At 40.8% G+C, this 27,428-nt stretch overlaps 1 protein-coding gene across 2 annotated transcripts; it reads left to right on the top strand.

Moving 5' to 3' along the window:
• The first annotated feature begins 585 nt into the window (after positions 1-585).
• XPA (XPA, DNA damage recognition and repair factor) lies at positions 586-27,413 on the top strand. Of its 2 annotated transcripts, XR_006272958.1 has the most exons (7): positions 586-863; positions 7,776-7,886; positions 11,331-11,436; positions 15,319-15,484; positions 17,180-17,297; positions 20,424-20,660; positions 27,191-27,221. XR_006272958.1 is itself a non-coding variant. In XM_043487005.1 (6 exons), exons 1-6 carry the CDS (start codon positions 692-694, stop codon positions 27,337-27,339), a joined length of 822 nt encoding a protein of 273 aa, XP_043342940.1. In that variant the 5' UTR covers positions 589-691; the 3' UTR covers positions 27,340-27,413. The 2 variants fall into 2 exon arrangements, 1 of the variants encoding a protein (XP_043342940.1); XM_043487005.1 differs by lacking the exon at positions 20,424-20,660 and having other exon boundaries at positions 589-863; positions 27,191-27,413.
• Positions 27,414-27,428: the final 15 nt, after the last annotated feature.

A 27,428-nucleotide genomic window follows, 5' to 3' on the forward strand; every position in this document is an offset into this window, starting at 1 on the left:
AGAGAAGGCTGAGTGCTGAAGAATTGATGCTTTTGAACTGTGATGTTGGAGAAGACTCTTGAGAGTCCCTTGGACTGCAAGGAGATCAAACAAGTCGATCCTGAAGGAAATCGGTCCTGAATATCATCGGAAGGACTGATGTTGAAGCGGAAATTCCAATACTTTGGCAACCTGATGAGAAGAACCGACTCATCGGAAAAGACCCTGATGCTGGGAAATTTTGAAGGCAGGAGAAGGGAACGACAGAGGATGAGATGGTTGGATGGCATCACCGACTGGATGGACATGAGTTTGAGCAAGCTCTGGAAGTCGGTGATTGACAGGGAGGCCTAGGGTGCTGCAGTCAATGGGGTCACAAAGAGCCGGACACGACTGAGCAACTGAACCGACTCCAAAGCCCATATTCTGAACTACCAAGCGAAACTGTTATTTCAGAGATGACCAGATTCTGATCACTGATCTCCGCACTGGCTCTCGCGCAGGATTAGGAACCCGCAGGAAGTTTCGGCGCCGACGCGTGCGCAGACCTCACGCCCCGCCCTTTCCTCCCCCACTTCCTTCTCTGACTGCGCAGGTGCGCTCCCTCTAGGGGGCGGTGCTGGCGGCTCCGCGAGGGGGAGCCCTGGGCGCGCTGTGGGCCACCAGTGCGCGTGCGCGGAGCTAGAGCCGCGGACCCTCGGGCAGGTTGGAGATGGCCGCCGCCGGGGAAGCTTCGTCGGAGCCGGCGGCTTCAGAACAACCAACGGAGCTGCCTGCCTCAGTGCGGGCGAGCATCGAGCGGAAGCGGCAGCGGGCGCTGATGCTGCGCCAGGCCCGGCTGGCGGCCCGGCCTTACCCGGCCACGGGAGCTGCAACTACTGGAGGTCGTTGGGCCCTTGGCGGCGCCTGCCTCTTCTCTTCTGGGGGCCGGGGGCGCATCCTGGACGGGGCGTCCCTCCTCTCGCGTCTGAGCGCAGACGCTGGTGCAGTCCCGGGCCGGGGCGGGTGGAAGGGGTAGGGGAGGGGGTAGGGGAATCCGCTCGTCGGACATTGTCCCTGCGGACTGTCCACGACCACAAGGCGACCCTGACTCCCAGCCCTGGCCTTTCCTCCCTGCCTTGGGCGGTCCAGCCACCGTCCTTAGTTTGGGGATGCAGCCTCCCTCGCCGTCTGGAGGTGCCAGCCAGTGTCTCAGCTCTCCCTCTCTGCTCTCTTCCTGCAATTTCCGCGGGTCCCGGGGGTGGTCTTTGTGTAAAGCTCTTAGACCTTGCAGCACATGTGAGGAGTAGTCCTGCGCCAGCTCCTTCATGCATCCGTATAACACGGGCTGATACGCAGTGGTTGCTACGCGCTGGGGGCAGACAGACCCTAGCTCCTGCCTTCGTGGGGGTAGCAGAGTGCACCTGTTGTGCTTCACGTTTTTCAGATTGGCTCATTTGATTCAAACAGCTAACCTGGAGGTCTTTAGGGCAGGGCTTGGTATCCGTGTTGTCCTGAGATGATAACTGAGGATCAGTAAAGGAAAGGGGGTTTGCTCAGGTTCATCCCTGTAAGTGCAAAGGCTAATCAGGACTAGAACTCCGGTCGTCTGACCCTGGATTCAGGGCCCTTCCTTGCTCACTAGTTGCTTCTGCTATACTAGGCATTTCTGTCACTGTTAGATGAAGGGCTGTTATTCTTGCTTGGATTTCATCTTTCCCTTTTCTTGGAGCAGCACTTGGCTGCCTATCTCTTTGCCTATCATGTAATTCTCCAGTGGGGTCAACTAATCATTTTCCCCAGAGAAGTACAGTTTGGTTGACATGTGGTTCTTCAGGACTGCCTCTATAATGTGAAGCACCTGTGTTCCTAAACCTGTGTCCAACCCTACCTGAGCAGTTGAGCTCAGTCAGAACTGTGTCATCTACTACCCCCTCTCATCAGCCAGAAGAAAGGAAGAGTGAAAAGAGCTAGCTGCATGTCTGTATTCATTCATACTGACATGGAATCTGCACATTTTGACCACTTTTAAGCATTCTAGGGTCAGGACAAAATGTTCTTCATCTGCATGGATTAATTCATATTCATGATTCCATAAAGATTTCTAAATGTGTAAAATGGCTATGGGACAGGGGTGGAAAGTAGAGCATAAAGTGGTATTAAATGTCTGATAAAGGAAAGCAAGGCAGCATGAATATCTTGTAAGATTTCTTGGGCATTTACCAAAGAACTGAACTGTGTTGTAGCATTATAGACAATCTGTGCTTCGAGTTAGGTGCTGAGATTTTTGTTCTTTGTAATACTTTTATTTCCATATGTATAGTTTTCATATTCTGTGTGTGCTGTGACATACGCCTTGAAAAAGACTGAGAAGAACTTGCTTAGAATGTGTTGCTAGGAGTAGTGCTGAGGGCCTGGGGAAGTGCAAGGCACAGCCATGGAGAGAAATGGGGCTTGGTTTTTGGCCTGATTTAGCATTGTTCCCCGGGGCGGGAGCCTGGTGGGCTACCGTCTGTGGGGTCGCACAGAGTCGGACACGACTGACGTGACTTAGCAGCAGCAGCATTGTTCAGGATCCTGCTCTAATTATAGTCTTAATAACCACAGCTTCCCTTCTTCTTATGACATTCATGAAATCAAAATCATATTCTGGTACATTTTCTATCCAGTCAGTAAATATTCATGGAATGCTAAACTATTTTTCAGAATTACAGACATAAAAGCGCTCAGGCTAATGCAGGGATATAAGGAGATGGACGGGCGGTATAGTAAAATATGAAAATTGCTGTTAACTGTAGAAAGAGGTTTATTATACTCTAATCCCAGTATATAATAGAAAAAGAAATTGAGGCCAGGGAAGGGGAGTGATTTAAGCAGAATAATACCTCTGTGTCTTAAAGAATTAGTTATACATTAATGTAAAATGCACTTATCTAAATTTTACCTGTGTGAGTGCTCGTGTCTAATACCATGGCATCAATATACTGTATTGACACTTCCAGAACCTTAGAAGTTTCCCTACTGTCACTTCCTGGTCAGTTACTCACCCTCAGAAGTAACTACTCTTCTGCAGATTTGATTAGTACCATCTGTTTTTGAACATTATATAAATGGAATCATACAGTATCTGGCTTCTTTTGCTCAAAGTAATACCTGAGAGATTCATCTCTGTTGTTGCATGTATTGATAATCTGTTCGTTTTTATGTTCTATAGTACTCTTTTATGTTATTACATTTTTACATTTTACATTTACATTTTAGTTTTTCCATTTCCTGTTTGATGGAAATTTGGGTTGTTTCCAGTTTGGAGCTATTAAAAGGAAAACATTTGTGAGCATTTTGATATATGTTTTATGGTGGACATATGCACACATTTCTTTTGTGTATATACCTAGAAATGTAATCCTGGCTCCTAGGGGGAATGTATATTTAGCTTTAGTATATGCAGAATACATCATGAGAAATGCTGAGCTGGATGAAGCACAACCTGGAATCAAGATTGCTGGGCGAAATATCAATAACCCCGGATATGCAGATGACAACACCCTTATGGCACAAAGTGAAGAAGAACTAAAGAGCCTCTTGATGAAAGTGAAATAGGAGAGTGAAAAAGTTGGCTTAAATAAAGTTCAACATTCAGAAAACTAAGATCATGGCATCCGGTCCCATCACTTCATGGCAGATAGATGGGGAAACAGTGGAGACAGTGTCAGACTTTATTTTTGGGGGCTCCAAAATCACTTCTGATGGTGATTGCAGCCATGAAATAAAAAGACCCTTACTCCTTGGAAAAAAGGTTATGACCAACCTAGACAGCATATTAAAAAGTAGAGACATTACTTTGTCAACGAAGGTCTGTCTAGTCGAGGCTGTGGTTTTTCCAGTGGTCATGTATGGATGTGAGAGCTGGACTGTAAGAAAGCTGAGCGCCGAAGAATTGATGCTTTTGAACTGTGGTGTTGGAGAAGACTCTTGAGAGTCCCTTGGACTGCAAGGAGATCCAACCAGTCTATCCTAAAGGAGATCAGTCCTGGGTGTTCATTGGAAGGACTGAAGCTGAAACTCCAATACTTTGGCCACCTGATGCGAAGAACTGACTCATTGGAAAAGACCCTGATGCTGGGAGGGATTGGGGGCAGGAGGAGAAGGGGACCACAGAGGATCAGATGATCGGATGGCATCACCGACTCAATGGACATGAGTTTGAGTAAACTCTGGGAGCTGGTGATAGACAGGGAGGCCTGGTGTGCTGCAGTTCATGGGGTCGCAAAGAGTCGGACATGACTGAGCGACTGAACTGAACTGAGGCATTGCCAAACAGTGATTATATCAATTTAGAATCTTACCAGCAATGTATGAGAGTCTCAATACCACATCCTCATTTGGTGTTGTCAGTCTTTTTCATTTTGAGTATTCTGGTGGGAGTGGTGGTGTTTCATTATGGTTTTAATTTGTATTTTCCTAATTTCTGATGATAGTGAGACTTTTTTCTTGTGGTTACTGGATATTTGCGTGTTTTCATTTGTGAAGTTTCCCTTCTGGGCTTTTGCCTTTTTTTAAGGCTCCGTCTTTCTTTTACTGAAGTGGAAGTGTTAGTTGCTCAGTTGTGTCCGATTCTTTGCGAGCCCTTAGCAGTAGCCCGCCAGGCTCCTCTGTCCATGGGATTCTCCAAGCAAGAATACTAGAGTGGGTTGCCATTCCCTTCTCCAGGGGATCTTCCCGACCCAGGGATCAAACCTGGGGTCTCCTGCAGGAGCATTCTTTACCATCTGAGCCACCAGGGACGCCTGTTTATAGGATTTCACTGTGTATTCTGGATATGAGTCTTTTGTCAGATATACATATTGCAAATAGCTTCTGCCAGGTTTCATCTTGTCTTTTTACTCTCATAATGGTGTCTTTTGATGAATAGAGGTTTTTTCCTTTATGTATTTTATTGAAGTGAGTTGACTTACAGTGAATTGGAAAATTAAATGAAATGGGAGCACTGAATATGAAATAGAAAATGTGAAACAAACTAGATAAAAGTAAAAGATCATCATGTAGTCCAGTTGTTTTTAAACATGGCTGCTCGTTAGAGACATATCTGGAGCTTTGGAGAAGAAAAACAATACTGGGCATTTGTATTTTTCTAAAAATTCCAAGATAATTCTGATATGCATCTGGATTTTAAAAAGTGATTACAGGGTTTTTCTATTAAATGGTAGTCTGGGTGACAAAGAATTATTTTTCTGTTGACCAATCACAATAGTAAAAGATGTTTATCAGTTTTCACAATCAATAGCCAGACAAAAAAATAAAAGATAGTTACAGTTGTAAGCCATAATGGGAACAAGATTAACTTAACAATATAAAATAATTACATACAGCTTGGGAGGTCAAGCAGAGTGATGTGGTAAGTGGAAGTGTGTATTTGAACAATTTCACCTGCCTAGCCAGTCTGTCTTTTGCTTGGTGCATTTAATCCATTTACATATAAGGGAATTATCAATATATATGATCCTATTACCATTTTCTTAATTGTTTTGGGTTTATCTTCTGTAGGTCTTTTCCTCCTCTTGTGTTTCCTGTCTAGAAACATTTCTTTAGCATTTGTTGTAAAGCTGGTTTGGTGGTGCTGAATTCTCTTAACTTCTGCTTGTTTGGAAAGCTTTTGATTTCTCCATCAAATTTGAATGAGAATCTTGCTAGGTAGAGTGTTCTTGGTTGTAGGCTCTTCCCTTTCAACACTTAAAGTATGTCGTGTGGTTCCCTCTGGTTCGTGGAGTTTCTGTTGAGAAATCAGCTGGTAACCAGATGGGAGTTCCCTTGTATGTTAATTGTCACTTTTCCTTTGTTCCTTTTAACATTTTGTCTTTGTCTCTCATTTTTGTCACTTTGATTACTGCGTGTCTTGGTGTGTTCCTCCTTGGGTTTATCCTGCCTAGGACTCTGCTTCCTGGACTTGGTTGACTATTTCCTTTCCTGTGTGAGGGAAGTTTTCAACTATTATCTCTTCAGATACTTTCTCTGGTCCTTTCTCTTTCTCCTTCTGGAACCCCTATAATGCGAATGTTGGTGTGTTTCATGTCCCGGAGGTCTCTTAGGCTGTCTTCATTTTTTTTTTTCCCCCATAATTTTTCTATATTCTGTTCTGCAGCCGTGATTTCCGCTATTCTGCCTTCCAGGTGACTTATCCATTCGTCTGCCTCAGTTATTCTGCCGTTGATTCCTTCTAGGTATCCTTCATCTGTGTGTGTGTGTTTTTAGTGCCTCTGACTCTTTGGTAAGCATTCCTTGCATCTTCTCCGTTCTTTTTCTGAGGTCCTGGGTCATCTTCACCATCATTCTGAATTCTTTTTCTGAAAGGTTGCCTGTCTCCGCTTCATTTAGTTGTTTTTCCAGGGGGTTTATATTGTCCCTTCACCTGGGACATAACTCTCTTTTTCATCCTGATTTTCTGTCCTGTGATTTTTGTTCTAGCTGCTGTGGGATTGTGGTTCTTCTTCTGATGGTCTTATACATACGTTCCCTGGAGAAGGAAATGGCAACCCACTCCAGAATTCTTGCCTGGAGAATTCCATGAACAGAGGAGCCTGTCCAGGCTACAGTCCACGGGATCGCAAAGAGTCAGACACAACTGATCAATACTTTCACTTTCTGGTGAATGAGGCTAAGAGGCTTCTGTAAACTTCCTTCCCTTCTCGTTGTGGCTTCTTTGTCTTTGGACATGGGGTGTGTTTTTTGGTGGGTTCTAGTGTTCGCCTGTCCTAGTTGTTCAACAGCTAGTGTAGATTTCGGTGCTTTTGCAGGAGGAGATGAGTGCACATCCTTCTACTCCACCATCTTGATAAAATTTGAAGTTATAATAGTTTCAGTCAAGTTCAATTAAGCAGTTTTTCTCTTATGGTGGATATGTGTATGTCATGTGTAAGAAGTTTTTGGCTACCTCAAGTTCATAAAGTTTTTTTATGTTTTCTTCTAGAAGCTTTATTTTACCTTTTATGTTCAAGATTGTGATCCATTTAAAAATTGTTCTGTGTATATTGTATGCGATAGAGTCAAAGTTCATTTATTGGAATGACCATCTTTTCCTCACTGTTTTGTAGAAGTGCCTTAGTCATAAATCCTAGCATCGTTTATTGAAAATACTATCTTTTTCTCACTGAATTGCCTTGGAGCCTTTGCGGTAAGTTAAGCCTTTGCTGTAAATATGTGGAGATCTATTAACAGGACTCTATTACACTGGTCTCTTTGTCTTTGTTTCAGTACTACACTGTCATAATTACTGAAGCTTTGTAGTAAATCTTTAAATCTGGGTAGTGTAAATTCTCTAGTTTTGTTCAGGATTATCTTGTCTATTCTCTGTTCTTTGTATTTGCATATAAGCATTAGATCAGCTTGTCAGCTCCCATTATTCCTCCTCACCCCCAGCACACACTTGCAAGTACCTACTGGGATCACATTGAATCTTTAGGTGAATTTGGGGAGAAGTGACTTTGATTTCTGTTGTGGTGTTTTCAGTATAGAGGTTTTACACATCTATTCCTAGGTATTATTTCTTAATTCTAATTGTAGATTCTTATGGATGTCCCCTATTACATAATCACAGCATCTGTGAATAAATACTGATTTACCCTTTTCAGCCTTTATGCTTGTCTTGTTTTCTTGCCATATTACAGTGACTGGGGCCTTCAGTATAATGTTGAATAGAAGTGGTAATAGTGGACATCTTGTCTTGTTTGAGATATAGTAAATTTTTGAAAGTTCCTGTTTATACACAGGGGAGCATACGGGCTTACCTGGTTCATTTCTTGACCACTTCTTTACTTTTGTAGGCGTGGCTAATGTAAAAGCAGCCCCAAAGATAATTGACACGGGAGGAGGCTTCATCCTGGAGGAGGTGGAGGAAGAAGAACATACAGTTGGAAAAGTTGTTCATCAACCAGGTAAAGTGGGTTTTCAAAAAACAGATATCTAGACTGGTCGTTTTGAATAACAGGCATGATTTTTTGCAAACTGATGTTAAAAATGGCACATTTAGTCAGTGAGCAAGTGGACTTCATAAGAATGATAAAATTTGGCGGTTTTGCTAGTAGATTAAAAATTAAACAAATTTGGCAGATTCATTTAAAAATGTGGTTTATATGCTTAGAGTTGATGCTCTTGGTCTTATAATAGGTTGATAGAATAAATACTTAAAATTATCTTGATAGGTTGAAATGAGGGTCTTGAATGCAAGAGATAAAATTTAGCACATTCTTTCTTCATGTTTAGAGGAAAAGTGGTTTCCCCATTTCTCAAATATTCTTTCAGAGCTTTCTTTTTAATGGCTACATAGTATTCCATTTGATGGCTGTACCATGGTTCATTTAAATGCAGCTCTTTTGTTTCTTTTCTCTATTCTAATAATTATTCCTGCAGTGAATATATTTGGAGGTAAACTTTTGTCCAGCTCTCCGATTCGCAGCAGTTGGGTAACTGGCCCAATAGTATGTATACTCCTGGTAAAGTTTACATATTTAAAAAAAGTTAAGTTAACATATATAGAAACAGTAAACAACCTAAAAGCAAATAAACAAGCGGATGTATTTTTCCAAATGCATTAACACATATTGAAGAGGGGGAGGACAGAAGGAACTAGTCCACATGATTTATGAGCGTAGTATTTGACAGTATATCCTCAGTTTGAGATCGGTGGGGTAAGGGGAAAAACTGCAACATTCCTGAACTCATTTTATAGAGTGATATGAGGGAAGCAGTTTTGAGATTATTTTAGATGTATTATTGGCTCAAATAGACAAATGTATTTCTTGATGTTGGGAGCCAGGGTTCTCATTGTGGAAGAAGGGGCATACAAATATGGAATGGGAGAAGGCAAGAAAGAACCCTATGGGAATGGATCAAAATTGGATAGATTAAAATCCATCATGGGTATGAACTCGTGATTTCTGAAACATGTATATGTGTATACACATGTGTATGTGTAAACTAATAAATGTACTCAGTAAAGTTTCAGGAAACAAAATCAATACACAGAAATCTGTTGCATTTCTGTACACTACTAGTGAACTATCAGAAAGAGAAATTAAGAAAACAGTCCTATTTACAACTGCCTATTTATCAGAAATAATAAAATACCTAGGAATAAATTTAACCAAGGAGGTGAAATACTTGTACACTGAAAACTGTTAAGACAGAAATGGAAGAAGACACAACTAAATGGAAAGACATTCTATGCTCCTGGGTTGGAAGAGTTACTAATGTTAAAATGTCCAGAGTACCTAAAGCAATCTACAGAATCAGTGCAGGCCCGGCCAAAATTCCAATAGCATTTTCCCACAGAAATAGAAAAAATTTTTAATTCACACGACCAATGAACGACCCTGAATGGCCATTGAATCTTGAGAAAGAAGGACAGAACTGGAGACCTCATGCTCCCTGATTTCAAATTATATTTCAGAGCCATCATAATGAAAATAAATATGATATTGGCATAAAAACAGACACATAGATCAGTGGAACAGAAGAGAGAGCCCAGAAAAAGCCTACACATATGGTCAGGTAATTTATGATAAAGGAGCCTAGAATATGCAGTAGAGAAAGGACATTAATAAATGGAGTTGGGAAAACTGGACAGTCACATGGAAAAGAATGAAATAAGGCCACTGTCTTAACATCATACAAAATAACTCAAAATAGATGAAAGATTTAAATATAAGACAAACCGTAAAACTCCTAGAAGAAAACATGAAAAGCTCCTTGACATTGGTCTTGCTAATGATGTTTTTGGATATGACACCAAAAGCAGAGGCAATAGAGGCAGAACCTTCATAATTGAAAATAAAGCTTTAGATAAATTATAGCTGATATATTTTTTAAAAATTTTAAAAAAAGAAACAGAACTGTTAAACAAATGGGTCAAATTAAAAAGCTTCCACATAGCAAAGGAAACCTTCGAAAAGACCACCTACTGAATGAGGGAAAATATTTGCAAATCATACATCTGGTAACTTGGGTTTGGTTAGGGCTTGGAGATTAGTGAGATTAAGAAGTGCTGGAATGTTAATTGACCTTCTTGTGTTGGAAGTAGGTAAGGAGAGGCAGTGATGGGAATACGTTGAACGAATTACAAACAAATGACAACTCCATCTTTCTTCCCACTGGGACTAGTGGCAGTTCTCAGAGTTGGGGGTGGGCAGCGGCCGTCATCCTAAAGACTTAATAGTAAAACTTTCAGATTTGCTGATAAAAAGAAAACAATTCTACAGGATAAAGACCCTTAGCTGGGTATTTGAAATCTTTTTTAAAAATTCTGCTTTACTTTACCTGGAGTAGTTTCCATAGTGGGTGTTGAGGTTGTATAGCTTAAGTACAATCTCTACCCTTTAGAGATTTTCAATGTAGTGGTGGAGATAGATGAAGAGGAAGCCATTTAGTCTGCTGGTAGGAGGTGGAATGGAGGGAGTTTCCCACTTGAAAGTGAGTTCTGTGTTGTCTCTTCTTTACTTTTGTTTTGCTCATTGTTCTTTTCTGTGCTGTATGTTATGTCCATCTCCCTTATGTGTCAGCAGCTCACCCGCCTTGCTTCCACCTTGGGACTAATCTTTGTGCTGTCATCTGTATTGTGGTAGGCTGAGTAATGGTCCCCAGCAAAGCTCACCTTCTAATCACCCTGGAATCTGTGGATTTATTACCTTACAGAGCGAAAGGCACTTTGCAGATAAAATTAAGGTTAAAGACCTTGAGGTGAGGAGATTATTCTGGGTTATCCAGCTGTAATCACAAGCATCATTAAAAGTAGGAGAGAGGCAGGAGAAAGTCTGGGGTAGATGTGATCATGGGAGAAGTCATAGTGAAATAAGAAGCTACAGTTGCTGGCTTTGAAGATGGAGGAAGGGAGTCATGAGTCAAGGAATGCAGGTGGCCTCTATAACTGGAAATGGCAGGGTGATAGATTGTCTCTCCAAAACCTCCAGAAAGGAGCGCAACTCTGCCAACAACTTGCCTCTAGCCCACTGAGACCTGTGTCAGACGTATAAACTCCAGACTGTGATAAAATAAGTTTGTGTTATTTTAGCCCCTAAATTTGTAGTAAATTGTTATAGCAGCAATACAGAAGTATTACTAATACAAAGTACTTTACATGTGGTTTGTGTTCAACAGTACTGAACGAGTTGATAATTTTTTCCTTTACATTATTTCCTTTCTCATTTCTTTTTTCCTCTAAACATTTTTTTAATAAATGGAAGATTACTTCAAGTGTTATGTTGTCATATGTAAATATATTTGTATCAGTCATAAAATACATTTCGTAAGCTAATAAAATAGAGGAAAATGTATTCTAATTACACACAAAAAGGGAACTTAAGAATGAATTTTCCATTCTTTAGGACCTGTTATGGAATTTGATTATGTTATATGTGAAGAATGTGGTAAAGAGTTCATGGATTCTTACCTTATGAACCACTTTGATTTGGCAACTTGTGATAATTGCAGGTACTTATTTTTATTTCAGAGCATGTTCTAAATTACTGAAGTTTAACGTTTGCATGTTGGTTTAGGGCAAAATAATGATTTGATCCATTTGGATTCAACATTTTCATAATTTGTTTTTTGTTTTGAGAGTTTCCTAAGATTTTTGTGTTTTCCATTTTGCCAAAAAAATACAGGAAGCCTGTGCTTACCAGTCATGCCACATCAGTAGGAAGGACGGCCTGGGTCTGCCGTGGATACGTCCTTCTGCTTTTTTCTTTAACCGTCTCTTAGTAGCAGGCTCCTAATCCTTCTCTTAGCCCGCCCCGAAGGATCCATTTGTCTTTTTCTCTCTTTGACCGCCGTGGGACCACCTTGGTTAGAGGACTGGCACCTCCGTGAGAGGAGGAGAGTGTAACCACCCTGCTGGTGCTCAGAACACCTCCTTCCCATTCGTTTTCTGTTCTCCTGAATTGGCAGGGGAGAGCATAGATGAGGAAGAATCAGATTCTTCCGTCATTCCTTTTTCTCTCCTGGCCTTTCTCTCTTCTTTGTATCACCACGGCTGCCCCTCACTGCTCTGTCGGTTCTGTGCCTCCTGCTCACCTCAGCCAGGTCCTGTGCTGGTGTCTTTCACACCTGAAGATCCCGCCTTGGGTTCTCACGCAGCCTCCTATCTGCTCCCTGCGCCCACTTCTATGTTCAGCCCCAGATCAACTGCTCATATGCCTGGTGGACCTGCCCTTGCAGAGTCCCTGCTGCAGATGTTGAGAGCCGGCACCATCGACCTGTTGCCAAGTAGAATCCTTGGAAGATAGAATGGGAGGTGTTTCTGGTCTCATAATCAGTGATGGGAAATGTTCTGGTACCCGTTGGAATTATGAATCATAAACTCTGTCCCCAGTGTTTATGCATAACAATGTCATCGATGCACACAGTGGTTAAGGGCCACAGTGTTCTCTCTTTAAAGTACAGATAGCATTCAGGAACTAAATTACCGCATGTAGCCTTTTTCCATGAGAAAATGGAAGCCAGTGATCATCAGCTTAAAGTTATGTAGTAGTCTGCTGGAGCAGGAAACGGCAACCCACTCCAGTATCCTTGCCTGGAGAATCCCACGGACAGAGGAGCCTGGTGGGCTGCATGCAAAGAGCCGGACGTGACCGAGTGAGCTCGGCACATGTAGCAGTCTGGAAAAGTACTCGAGAAGTTTAAACATAATTGGGAATATAGCCATCCGTTCTGTGTTTTTCCAACATCCTTGACAACGATAGAATTCATACAATGATAGTTTTCCTTCCTTTGGTTTGTACTTCCAAATTATTTCGTCATCTTGAAGTCATTCTTGGTTATTAACTGTCCCCCCCCGCCCCCCGTCCTGTACCTCCTCAGGGTTCACTGTTGGAGTAAAGGACAGCTTCATTCATTGGTTGGTATTCCATGTTTAATTCCAGATCCATCTGGTTCTGTGTTTAAGGGCGTAAGCCGTACCCTGAATCTGATCATTTCCCATTCTCTGTGCCGTCATGCCTTAGGCTGGTCCCCCAGCGGCTCTCACCTGGACCACCGCGTGCAGCCGTCTAACCGGCCTCTCCTCCCACTTCTGCTCCATCGGTCTCTTCTCCCGGAGCCTTCTACTCAAGGCTTCTTAACACTTTCTAATTCATTCAGATTCAACAGGACATGAGTCGTGAACTTCCAGGTGTTCAAGCTGGACTTAGAAAAGGCAGAGGAATCTGTATGCAGGTCAAGAAGCAACAGTTAGAACTGTACAGGGAACAGACTGGTTCCAAATCGGGAAAGGAGTACATCAAGGCTGTATATTGTGCTCTTGCTTATTTAACTTATATGCAGAGTTCACCGGAGAAAGCAATGGCACCCCGCTCCAGTGCTCTTGTCTGGAAAATCCCATGGACGGAGGAGCCTGGTGGGCTGCAGTCCATGGGGTTGCTAAGAGTTGGACATGACTGAGCGACTTCACTTTCACTTTTCACTTTCATGCATTGGAGAAGGAAATGGCAACCCACTCCAGTGTTCTTGCCTGGAGAATCCCAGGGACGGGGGAGCCTGGTGGGCTGCCGTCTATGGGGTCGCACAGAGTCGGTCACGACTGAAGTGACTTAGCAGCAGCAGCAGTAGAGTACATCATGCGAAATGCTGGGCTGGATGAAGCGCAAGCTGGAATCAAGATTGCCAGGAGAAATATCAATAACCTCAGATATGCAGATGACACCACCCTTATGGCAGAAAGTGAAGAGGAACTAAAGAGCCTCTTGATGAAGGTGAAAGAGGAGAGTGAGAAAGTTGGCTTAAAGTTCAACATTCAGAAAACTAAGATCATGGCATCCGGTCCCATCACTTCATGGCAGATAGATGGGGAAACAGTGAAGACAGTGTCAGACTTTATTTTTCTGGGCTCCAAAATTACTGCAGATGGTGACTGCAGCCATGAAATTAAAAGACACTTCCTTCTTGGAAGAAAAGCTATGACCAACCTAGACAGCATATTAAAAAGCAGAGATGTTACTTTGCCAGCAAGGGTCCATCTAGTCAAAGCTGTGGTTTTTCCAGTAGTCATGTATGGATGTGAGAGTTGGACTATAAGAAAGCTGAGCACTGAAGAATTGATGCTTTTGAACTGTGGTGTTGGAGAAGACTCTTGAGAGTCCCTTGGACAGCAAGGAGATCCAACCAGTCCATCCTAAAGGAGATCAGTCCTGGATGTTCACTGGAAGGACTGATGCTTAAGCTGAAACTCCAATACTTTGGTCACCTGGTGTGAAGAACTGACTCATTTGAAAAGACCCTGATGCTGGGAAAGATTGAAAGCAGAAGGAGAAGGGGACGACAGAGGGTGAGATGGTTGGATGGCGTCACCGACTCGATGGACATGGGTTTGAGTAAACTCCGGGAGTTGGTGATTGACAGGGAAGCCTGGCGTGCTGCGGTTCATGGGGTCACAAAGAGTCGGACACGACTGAGCGACTGGACTGAGCTGCACTGAATCCATTCAGAATAAAATTGTCTTCACCATTACTCACAAGACCCCTGCCTATCTCTGACTTTATCTCCCATCACTCCTCACCATCACTTAACTTTAAGCATTCTGGTCACACTGACGTTCTTGCTATGAACTCCATTTGCAAAGCACACTCCTGTCTTAGAGCTTTTGCATTTACTCTTCTCTCTGCTAGAGATATTTTTTCTCCAGCTTTTCGGAATTGTTCTCTGACTTCTTAAAGGCCCTGCTCAAATGCTCCCTCACCACTGGCCTTTTCTGATTACCCAGTCTCTGGAAATTTCTATGCCTTTATTGTGCTTTGTATTACTTTATAGCACTTTGATCTGTCGTCATGTTTGCTATTGATTGTCTTTTCCTAAATAGAATGTAAGTTTCATGAAAACAAGGTTTATTTTATTTCCTTTATTCTGAGTGCCTTGAATAATACCTAGCATGTAGATGGAGAACCAGTGAATGAGAAGAGCTATGTCATTGTCTGTGTCTCCATTTTTACCTGGGCTTTGAGAAAGAGCCAACTGGAAACTCACCTATATTTGGTGCAGTTGGACCTTGTGTATTTATATTCCTTATATCCTGACTTTAAGCTTTATATTTTCTTAGTCATCATTTATATTTGCTGTACTCATGTCTTTTCTAATTCCTTGTGGAAAAGAGGAACTTAAGTAAAAAGAAATTCTTAAAAGGTTAAATAACATGGACCTGTTGCTGACACAGCTTCTCAGAATTAATAAAATATTTTTCTGTTGGAATTCTTATGCTGCTCATCTGACCATGAGAGTTTTAGGAAAAAGCATTTCTGTGTTTCTTTCGGCATGTATGCCCCTAGGTTTTGGAGCCACTTGAAAGTTTATTTCCTTTATGTGATGGACTTAATCTGTTTTCAGAGATGCTGATGATAAACACAAGCTTATAACTAAAACAGAAGCAAAAGAAGAATACCTTCTGAAAGACTGTGATTTAGAAAAAAGAGAACCAGCTCTTAAATTTATTGTGAAGAAGAATCCTCATCATTCACAGTGGGGTGATATGAAACTCTACTTAAAATTACAGGTCTCTAATAAGTTATGTTCAGTCATTTTAAACCTTCGTTTAGGTGACGTTTTAGCAACAAACTAGTTATAATTAGTTTAGTTTTTACTTACTGACTTAAAAAGATCCTGTTTGTTTTTTTGTTTTGCATGAGTCATAGTCATACATAATGACATTAAATAACATGTTTACTTATTATGTTTTTGATGTAGCAGTTTGGAGCAAATATATTACTGTTGGGTCATGTTAGAAGTACCATTTGGAAACTAAAGAAAGCTTGAAATAGAGAAGTCAGCCCATGTTTCCCTTGCCCACCCACCCCCCAAATAAAATCATAAAAAAATATTTAGGAATTTCCCAAATGCCTAGAATCTAATTCCAGTTTCCTGTATCTGCCCCAGAATGGTACACATATAATAACACTCTTTTTCATGCCATTATGTAAAAAATGCTGGGAGGCATTGCTTTCGAGCACAGTTTGATTGGAATATACGAGAAAATCCTGTATGTTCTAATATAGAAGGCATGTGTAAAACCAAACATACTGAATTTTCACTAAGTGTTAGACACTGTTAATTAAAAGACTCACTGTTATTTTATGCACCATTAAAAATAAAAGTCCTGGTGTTGAAACAGACCCAGTGCTCTCTTTCCACTTGGTGCTTTTATTTTACTGAACTAGTGTCATTAGATTTACTGTAGCTTTTTTTCCCTTTTGCTATAAGTCATGCTTGTGTGTACTTCAAAAGGAAAATGCAGGTACCACAGATTTATTAAGGTATTCCTGAACTTCCTTACATTCAGAGTCCAATTCTTCTGAACCACTTTTTTTTTTTTTTCTGAACCACTTTTTGACTCAGTTGTTAAAATACCATTAACTACATTAGCGATGCAGCATTTTCAGGGATGTTAAATTGTGGGAAATGTGATGTTAGAATTTATGAAATAACAGTACATATCACTTTGTGTTAAGAAATTTCATCTTGGCTTCATTGATGGACATTTTGGTCCCCTTAACATATTGTGAGAGATATCTTGAGTAGTCTCTCAGTGTGTGTATTATTTCCCTAAGTGTAAATAAATGTTTGCAAAGAGTATTTTTATGTATATACTCTTTATAATATTTAATATTTTATGTATTTTAGATATATTAAATTCAAAGGTTTTAAACCAGAATAAAGACTTTTTAGATCATTCAGCTACCAAAGTTGTAAAAAAAAATTCATATTTTGAAGATCAGAAATTAGTTGAATGGATGTAAACTGTTATTGATTCAGAAGTAGAGTAGCATTGTTTGATTTCCTATGATGGGAGATTTTGAGAGATGACCTCATATTTAGATCTGCTATAGCTAATTGGGTAGCAATTTTTTTTTTTGGTGATCCTGCCAAAATTCATCAAATCTTTGATTCATGTGAATACAAAAAAGCAAGGGCACTCAGAGGGCAGCTTTATTTATATACACAGGCATCCCCGATTCTATTGTGCTTCACGTGTATGTAATCTGATTCATCATTTATTTACTGAGGGTTTCATAAGTTTAGATACAGATATTATTAGATTTTTTTCCTTAGCCAATATGTAAAACCTTTTAAATTTCAAATAAATATTTATAAAATTACACTTGATCATTCTTTGGGACCTATGGATTTAATAATTATAACTATTTTACAGCAGTGAATCACAACTAATTTAAATGTGGATTCTGTATTCCAGATTGTGAAGAGGTCTCTTGAAGTTTGGGGTAGTCAGGAAGCATTAGAAGAAGCGAAGGAAGTTCGACAGAAAAATCGAGAAAAAATGAAACAGAAGAAGTTTGATAAAAAAGTAAAAGGTAAGTGGCTGCATTTACATCATGAAGGACTGTGCTCTGCTGCTTCGCAAAAAGCCTTTAGCTGAGTTCTTCCAGTTTAAAGATACAATTGAATTTTATTTTTTTCCCATAAATTTAAGAACAAAAGGCTTAAAGTTTGGGTAGGTTGGTGTTTGAAAGTCTTGAGTCCAAACCTCACAATACTGCAATTCTAAAAAAGCATGTAAGCCTTCATCTTAAAGTGAATCATGGTTTTGTATAGGAATGGTACTAGGGTCAGGGATGTGCCTCTGGTTAAGGATTTGGCATCAATTCAGTCTTAAATATGACCCACAGGGTTATCCAAAGTGAAGATTTCTACCAGCAAACCTCTCTAATCGCTTAACATGAAGGGGCAATGTCGTTAAGTCTTAGTCATCTGACTTAACAACTAGAAGGTACCTTCTAAGGTCAGATAGTCTGTCTAATCATTTTTATTTTTATATGAAAAAAAGACCTGGAAAGGTAGAGTGACTTGTTACACAGTTGCTGGAAAGTTGGGACTGGAGCCAAGATTTCATGGCTGAGAGTCTGCATTCATTCCTCTGACCATGCATCTGTCCGTCTGTGTTACTCTCCTCCTTTGTCCATCTGTCTCTGTATTTATTTGTCCATCCATCCATCCGTGTATGCATATGTGCAGAAGTCTGTCTGTCCATCTGTCCGTTAGTGTATCCAACAATTACTGTGTCCCAGGCACAGTGCTAATACAGATGCCGAAATCACAGTAGATCAGAGGAGAAGAACTGGTCAAGTTATCCTGATGTGGTAAATGCTGGGCTAGCGATGCACATGGGGTGTCAGAGGAGCGCAGAGAACACCCGTTGCTATGGCACAGGAGCCCCAGAGAGGCTTAAATAAATAGGCGCACGTGCTCCTCGGTAGCCGTGGAGCCCCACTGGGGTGTCTAGTTTATACAGACAGCATACGTTCTCTGTATATACAGGGTTATACGTATACTAAATAGATCCATTTAAAATGAGTGTCTTGGCCATCATAAGTAATTGTGCTTATTTTTTAGGATTGAGAAGAGGTTTTGGAGGGTGAATGAAGATAGCTGAGATGTCTTAAAGACAAACAAAAGAGCCAAAAAAAAAATGGAATGTCAGCCTACTTTGCTTCTTATTGTGAGGGACTGCTTTCCACCTTTTCAGTATAAGAGTAATTCATGTGCTGTACAGAGAAGTTAGAAAACTACAAAGAACTTTTCTATCCCATAATTTTACTACCCAGGGACAGTCATCAGTAACAGTTTAATGTCTATGTTTCCAGTTCTTTTTTGTGCATAGGCCCTTAAAATTTTTTTTTATATAAAAATGGAAGCACCATTGGAGATGTATGAAGTTCATAAACAGTTTATCGACCCTTTACCTCTGTATCTCAGTTTCTTCAACTATAAAAATGATTATAATACCACCCACCTTATATAAGTTTTTGTAAGGAATCATTGAGACATTATATGTAAGTTGCTTAGACAAGAACGCGGACAGAGTGCTGTCCCGGAGGTACCACCACCACGCGGTATTAAACCTGTTACAAGAACGGGGCAGCTCGGCATATGCTGCTGTGAAAGAGTACTCTAGAGAAAAGCTTCATTTTTTTCCCCGATAGATGTTACATAATGGAGGCAGGTAAAAAATTCACTTATATATCCTTGGACTTGGTATAAGTGTTCACGTATTTGCCAGTTATTACTTTATTCTTTAATTATGGGACGGGGAAGAAGAGTTAGGTGTGTTTCAAGTTTCCATTTTAACATTCTTAATTTTGATTACAAATGAAAATTTTGATATATAAATTGATAGACTTAACAGTGAAGAATAAAAAAGTTGAATTTAAAAGAAGTTTATTAAGACAGGTAGTCTCATGATAAATACATCTTTATATAAATTATAGTTACTTAACATACTTGCTGAATCAGAGAGTAAGCACATTTTTATGGCTTTGTAGAGAGGTTTCCTATAGCAGACTGTGCCATGCAAGAGGATTTCATTGAAGAATCATCCCCACATTAGCCACCGCTGTACCACAGTCTTCCAAAATACCTGCGGGGCCAATTGAGAGGATTTGGAAAGGCTTCTTTTGAATTTGGTCCTTTTCTTTAATCTCTTCCATGTTTTGCCCCAAGCCTTCCTCTCTGCCGGCATCAGGGAGTCCCTCGATGGGAGGGGTAAGGTGACACCTTAAGGGGTGTGAGAGAGGAGGGCATATTTATAGACTAATCACATATCAGCCTCAGGCTTTTGTTAACCCCAGCTCCTTGAATCTTGTAAGCTCTTCCCTTTCAGCTGCCTCTTTAAACCACTTCCCTCCAGTGGTCTTGCCTGGAGAATCCCAGGGACCGGGGAGCCTGGTGGGCTGACGTCTATGGGATCACCCAGAGTCGGACACGACTGAAGTGACTTAGCAGCAGCAGCTGTGGTCTTTTGGCATAGACAATAATAAACAGATAAAGGAATTAGGAACTTGTACCTTCAGAGTAAAATACTTTTTGAAAAAGGTCTGTCTGTAATTTTACTTAGATACTGTTTCTGTAGTTTGGTCAAGATGTTCTCTAAAGGCGGCTGAATTCTGATGATCTGACTGACAACAAAAGGCATCTGTTTAATTTTTTTAATAAAACAGTTCTATTAAGATAGTCACACCTACTAAATAGCATGAATAGAACATTTCTTTCAAGATTTACACAATTAGCCTAGATAATTTTTAAAAGAAGTATAAACTCAAATATAATTGACTACATTTCTCACTGTGTTAAATTTCTGCTATTAACCACCAGATGAACTACTGTGCATTTTTCTCATCCTTGAAGATTTTGAATTTTCCCTGAAGTTTTTCCTGGAGCTCTTACGACTGGTTTCTTTAGTTTATTCCTTGTTTGGATGAAGCATGTTTTTTGAGGAAATTTTTCCAAGTGGTTACTAGAGGGGTATATTTTCTAAGACCCTGTTACAAATCTAAGAATGTTTTTCTGTTTCTCTTGCATTTGAAAACCTGAGTTCTCTCCGAGTTGTATAAGCATTATTCCATCGTCTTCTGGTGTTTAATGTGCAGAGGTCCATGCCGTGCCTGCTTTAACTATGGCTTCTCCTTGTTGATTTGCTTCAGAGGTTGGTGGAGATGTTCCTGTCCGCCTGACTGGGCCGCAGAGGGCTGGGAGTGGCGTAGACACTAGAGGTTAGACGAGGGGCTGGCTGTGCACTTTGCTCGGAAGGCTCGGGACAGAGAGGAGGAGGAGCGAGTCTGAAAGTGTTTTTAGTTGAAAGAATTGGAACCTGGTTCCTCTTGGCCTTCTGATTTTGATCCACAAAGATGCTGACACAAAGTTTACTTCTTTATAGAAAGGTAAGAGATTACATTTACCTGCTTTTAGAATATGGTCTTCTCCTTTAGCAATTTGAGAAAGACTTGATCTTACTAGAGAAGAAAATTATAGATAGTATATAAGGTGTGTGTGTGTATGTATGTATAAATTTAGATAAAGTGAAAGAGAATTTTCTCGTTGGCAAATTCAAATTGTTCAAATTCACATTGACTCTCTTAGACCTGAGAAGGCAGAAGTAGAAATGATGGCATCCCTGGTGCTTAGTTTAACTAGGTTTTTATAAAGGCGAAATGCGTTCGCCTGGATATTGGATGGAACTTTGAACTGGTGCAAATACACAACATTCTGGGTTTGCACAGCTCCTGTCCACAGATAAGGTGGCTGTAAAGTTTTTCTTTAGAGTTATACTCAGCTTTCTCTTAATACTGGTAGAGGTTAGCCTTCTTAAAAAGAATGATTACTTTTCATCGTTTGTTAGTGTCCACTTTTTTTCCCCAAAAGAAGTGGGTAAGAAAATCGTATTTGGGGGCTCCTTCTCAGTTTGTGAACATTTTACATTCTAGGCCTGTGGTTATATTTATGGGTATTTGGGGGCTTCTCTCGGGAGAGTTGGAAGGACACAGTTTCCTATCCTTGGTTTCTGGAGGACAAAGTAAAATCAAAGCTTCTATGTGTTGTTACTTCCTTGCGATTTTCCCCCTCTAGTTACCGGCGGGCACCCTGTGTCCGAACTTCCTGCCCTGGGTCCCATCAGGTATCTCGAAGCCCCTGGTCTCCCTCCACTGGTTCTTTTATTGTGAGTCTACCTCATAAGCAGCACTGGGCTTCTTTGAATACAGGCTGCCTCTTTTGCAAAATTAAGGTACTAAGCTGGATGAAATACAAATTTTAGAGTGGTATAAAATATATTTTTCACTGAAACAAGCATTTAGGGGAAAATGTCTTTGGGTAAAAAATAGAAGCAGTCTCCGAAGATAGGCAGTAGCAAGACTGATGGTTACCATGAGCATTTTTGGAACCTTCCAACAGAAGTAGTCCACAGTTCGTTGCATTGTGGAATTCTAGGCCAGTGGGACCAGGAGGCGGGAACATGGCAAACTGCTGCTGTCTCCTGCAGTCTCAGGCTTTTCCGGCCTGCCTGGCACACCCCTCTCCACCCCCAGGGTTTCCCCAGCTCTCCTGAGGCCTAGCGGACCTTCTCTCAGTCTGCTAGTCTCTGACCTCACTACCCTCTTGTCAATCTCAGCAGTAGTAGTTGACCTCTACTTTCCGAAATTTTAAGTTGCTTAAATGAAGAAATGTGAAAAACTGTTACTAATCCGTAATTAAACAAATGCTTTATTTCACCAGATGTTGACATTTTTCCACTTGCTTTTTTCTCATTCATTCACACACACATTTTGCTGAGCCATTTAAGAGTTATTTGCAGACACTGTGATTCTTAATACTTCAGCATTTATCTACTATAAACGAGGACATTTTTCTACTGACTAAAAAATACCACTCAAACTGTACATTAATATAATGCTGTTACCCAGCATGTAATCTATGTGGTCTCTCCCCAGGTGTTCCAATGTCCTTCATAGCTTTTCAGTTGTTGGATCCAGGGGCCCATCAAGGATGATACATATCCAGAGTCTCTTTTTTCCCTCAGCCTTCTTCTTTTATTATAATTTTGAAGAGTCCAGGCTACCCATTTTCCGAAATGTCCCTCCATCTGATTTATTAGCAGTTTGTTTTCTCGTGACTATATTTGGATCAGTCACCTAGGAGACGCGTGGTATCACTTAAGGCAGGCAGTATCTTCCGGATTTCCCCATTGTAAAGGGACCCTTCCCCTTTATAATTAATAGAAAATCTGTGGGGTGACTCAACACTGTGTGAATCTCTCATTCCTTAAGTTTCATTCAGTGGTTTTAGCACACAGGTTGCATCTTGTCTGAGTGAGTTGGTTATTATTAGAGTAAATATAACTGGTGACTTTGTATTTCTGTTATTTCTATAGTTATTATCTGGCTTCTTTTGGAAAGAAGAGCTTTTTTTTAGTAGCAGTTGGAATCATGGATTCTTATTCTCAAGTCAGTGTTACAGTCTGTCCATTCTTTGTTGTTGAGTCACTGAAGTTGTGTCTGACTGTGCGACATCAGGGACTGCAGCACGCCAGGCTCCTCTGTCCTCCACTGTCTCCAGGAGTTTGCTCAAATTCGTGTCCATTGAGTCAGTGATGCTGTCTAACCATCTTCTCTGCCAGCCCCTTCTCCTTTTGCCTTCAGTCTTTGCCAGGGTTAGGGTCTTTTCCAATGAGCTGGCTCTTCATGTCAGGTGGCCAGAGTATTGCAGCTTCAGCAGTAATCCTTCCAGTGAATATTCGGGGTTGATTTCCTTTAGAATTGATTGATTTGATCTCCTTGCAGTCCAAGGGACTCTCAAGAGTCTTATCCAGCACCACAGTTTTTCGAAAGCATCAGTTCTTTGGTGCTCAGCCTTCCTTATGGTTCACTGTCACATCTGTATGTGATTACTGAAAAAACCACAACTTTGACTATACGAACCTTTGTTGGCAAAATGATGCCTCTGCTTTTTAATATGCTGTATAGGTTTGTCTCCATCCGCAGTGATTTTGGAGCCCAAGAAACAAAACCTGTCACTTCCTCCACTGTTCCCCCTTCTGTCTGCCATGAACCGATGGGACTGGATGCCGTGATCTTAGGTTTTTAATGCTGTGTTTCAAGCCAGCTTTTTCACTCTTTCGCCCTCAAGAGGCTGTTTAGTTTCGCTTCACATTCTGCACTTAAGAGTGGTATCATCTGCCTATCTGAGGTGGTTATTTCTCCTGGCAATCTTGATTCCAGCTTGTGATTCATCCAGCCTGGCATTTCTCGTGATGTACTCTGCATGTAAATTAAATAAGCAGGGTGACAGTGTATGGCCTTGTTGTACTTCTTTCCATTATTCCTCTTAATGCCCAAATTTGGCCAGTGGATGTCCCTTCAATCCAGCGCCTGTCTTTTTAAAAACGTTTTTCTTTGGAAATGATTTCAAACTTACATAAAATCGCAAGGATAAGAGTGGCACAAGGGCCGCCTGCATATCCTCCACCTGGATTTACCGTTGTTGGCACTTCATGCCGTGTGCATTCTCTCTGCACGTTTCCTCTTCTGAACCGCTTAAGAGTAGGTTGTGTACACTGCCAGCCTTTTTTATCCCTAAATACTAAAAATGTGAATTTCCAAAGAATAGGGAGATTGTCTTACGAAAGTTTAGTATCTGTGTTTTTACTTAGTCATCCTTATTCCAGTTTTGTTAGTTGACCCAGTTACGTCTTGTGTGGTTTATTCATCCAGTAAAATCTAGTCTAGGACCAGGTATTGTCTTTAGGTGCCACATCTTTCTAAATTTCTTTATTCTGGGATATTTTCATAGCCTTTGTTGTTTATGACACTGGCATTTTTCAAGAAGTCTTTCCCCTTCCTCTGCCTATCTTTTTTGCAGTAATGTTTTTCATGTGGGGTTTTTCTGATGTTTCCTGATGGTCAGATTCAGGTTATTCATTTCAGGTTGGGTAGTACACAACTGATGTGACTTTTCCAGGGTATCACGTCTGGAGGCATGTGATATCCATCTGCCCTTAGTGGTGATGTATTTATTTTTTATTTGATAGGCAAAAGTCCTGTAAGACCATGTAAGTGCCTGCTTCTGTTCAATACTTCCCCTTAATTTAGCATCCATCCATGGGTGGTTCTTGCCTGAACCTAGGATGATGGCTGCAAAGACTGTTTTCTGACTTCAGCACTGATTCCACATTTAACAGTTGGAGGTCAGCCCTGATAGCATCGTCTCCCCTGCTTATTTGTTACTGGTATGGATTCATTAATTCCTGTTCTTCTCAGTGGCTTTTGGTTAATTTCTGCCCTCAATTATTTTGATGTTCAAATTGCCTCAGATTTAGGCCAACAGAAGCCTCTCCATACCAGCTCTTGTGTCCTTTTGGCGTGTCTTCATATTCTTTGAGCACACCTTTCTAGCTCAAAACACGCACGTATGTATCAGTTCAGTTCAGTCGCTCAGTCGTGTCTGACTCTTTGCAGCTCCATGGACTGCAGCACCCCAGCCTTCCCTGTCCATCACCAACTCCAGAGTTTGCTCAGACTCCTGTCCATCGAGTCAGTAATGCCATCCAACCATCTCATTCTCTGTCATCCCCTTTTCCTCCTGCCTTCCATCTTTCCCAGCATCAGGGCCTTTTCCAGTGAGTCAGCTCTTCACATCAGGTGGCCAATATGTATACACTATATATCTATAATGTATAGTTGAAACCTTGAGTTCACACCCAGCTCTAATCCAGAATTTAGGGTTTATTCTGATTTTCTCCCTTTCCTTATTTGTAATTCCTTTCTCTGACAGTCAGAAGCCTGATTTCCATTATCCTTTATAATATGTGTAGTTATTTGATTGGTGCTCCTGAATGTAACCAAGTCCCCTTCACGTGCTGCCTCCTCTCTAGGAGACCCTCCTCATTTTTCTTGGGCTCTGCCCACCCTACCACAGATGCTGGCTTTACTTGCTCCTCCTCATGGCTTTAGGACTAGATTGTTCAGGTGGAGAAAAGTGGCAAAAAATGAGACAGCAGGTTTTTATTAAATTTTTTTTTATTACTTCCTCTCTAGCACAAGTTTTTTCAGGAATGTCCTAAAGACAGGCTTTGTTCTTGTCATTATAGACCTTGAGGTTAGCTGAAGAATGGGGAAGAAAAGCCATGAAGTCAGAATAAAACATTATGTTCAGTTGTGACAATTATGGATAGTAAGGTATATTTTTGTTAAGTATTCTTTTAGTGTTAAGAGAACAATTTTCTTATCTCTCAAGTTCACAGAATGCTCAAATGGGGCAGAGGTTAGCTTAGTGATTGGCATGCAGTCACATTTTGAGATTGTCTTCATTGGGTAGTAAAGGAGAAGTGGCCGGAATACTTTACATCAGAACAAAGTTGAAAAGTAGGTACTGGAACTTGACCAGAAACATCATCTTGTCATTATCTGAAACCATGAGGTATCTGTGCAGTTCTGGTTAGCATACTGTTTTTTATTTTAAAATATCCCACTTTAAAATAAGGTTCTTCAGGATATGGGAGGATATAGGAATAAAGATCAGAGCTTAGAAGAACATGATAGATACACACTATCTAGACGTGTGTGCCCTGAGGCTTGAAAGTAGCCTGAGATAGGGCGCTTTTCCTACTGGACGCTATGGGAGGGCAGCCCAGCCCGGTGGCGAAGAACACGGACTGAGCCGCACTGTGCCTCTGCCTGTCTGCCCTCGGGCACAGCTTACGTAGCCCCTGTGTGCCAGTCTTCTCATCTGTGAAACTGGGGTGATAGCTGTACTTGCTACAAAGTGTTGTGAGGACTGGATGTGTTTATATAAAGTACTTAGGACAGTGCCTGATACTTAGCCTTGTTTGTTTGCTTATCCATATGATATAGTAAAGGCTAAACATAAAAAGATTCAAGTGGTATTTTGATACTACTTATAGTAAAATGGATGAAAGAAAATGTGTGATTACTTGGTGTACTTTGATTTTTAAGGTTGAGATCATAGAAGGTAGTGATCATGCTCTCCCTTAGGTAGGGGGGCCATCAAAGACAATGCTGGATCATTGGTCAGAGTAGAGAAAATTTGCTTTTTATTCATTAAACTAGAAACTGAGATGTTATTAGCTTAGTTTCTAATTAACACAAAGTATTTGGTTTCTTCAGGTAACATGCAGTGCAAACTTTAGCATGCCCTGGGTGCTTTTCAGAGCATCCAACATGATTCTTTGTGAAAATGCTGTTTTGCATGATGTAGTAGGAAAAGTTCTCAACATTGGAATACATGACCTGGGTTCCCCTGCTATTCATATCTTTGTTCACTTTTCCTACCTGCAAAATAAAATGAAGTAAAATAACTCTCTAGTTCTTTCCAGCTCTTAATAGCCAGTGATTCTTTTATTTGTTGTACTTTGTAACAATTACTAGCAACTTGTCTCCTAAAATACTGCTGTCATTCTGTAAAATAAAGAATTCAGCAGACATAAGGTCAGTTGCAGGAGCAGCTTTTCTAAGGTGAAACATCAGCAGAGTGGCTGGGTTCTTGGCTTTCTAGTTTTCTTGCCGAGTTTGACTTGCCTCTTAGAGAAGCAGATCCTGACTATCAGGAACTTAAATCCTTGTCCTCAGTCATCCCAGTTGGTTCCCCTCGCATTCTTGGCATCCTGCTTTCTACAGTCAGTTGCTTAAACTGTTCTTTGCGTGTCTTCTGAATGTAGTTTCTTGCTGTTCTTCTAATCCACATACCCCATTTCTGAACCTCCTGTTTCAATCTTTCAAAATGATTCCACAGGCCAAACTAGTGAGGCAAGAAAGTAGGCCTGCCAAATCTGTATCATTAGTTTTGACTTGTTATAAAATTAAGGCATAGACCATATTTGGTTAAACACAGCTGAAAAGCAATGGATTTTTAATTCAGCTCAATAGCGCCACTGAACAGTTGGCTTTTATTTTTTCCTTAGAGTTACGGCGAGCGGTAAGAAGCAGTCTATGGAAAAAGGAAACAGTTGCTCATCAACATGAATATGGGGCTGAAGAAAGCCTGGAGGATGACATGTACCGGAAGACTTGTACTGTGTGTGGCCATGAACTGACATATGAGAAGATGTGATTTTTAGTTAAGTGATCTGTGGACATTTAGTGTCCTGTTCAAAATGTAAAGTCTTCATAAATGAATGAACCACTTGTATAAATAATGCT

Source organism: Cervus canadensis, chromosome 14 (genome assembly GCF_019320065.1).
Source record: "Cervus canadensis isolate Bull #8, Minnesota chromosome 14, ASM1932006v1, whole genome shotgun sequence".
In the NCBI taxonomy this organism is placed as follows: Eukaryota; Metazoa; Chordata; class Mammalia; order Artiodactyla; family Cervidae; genus Cervus; species Cervus canadensis.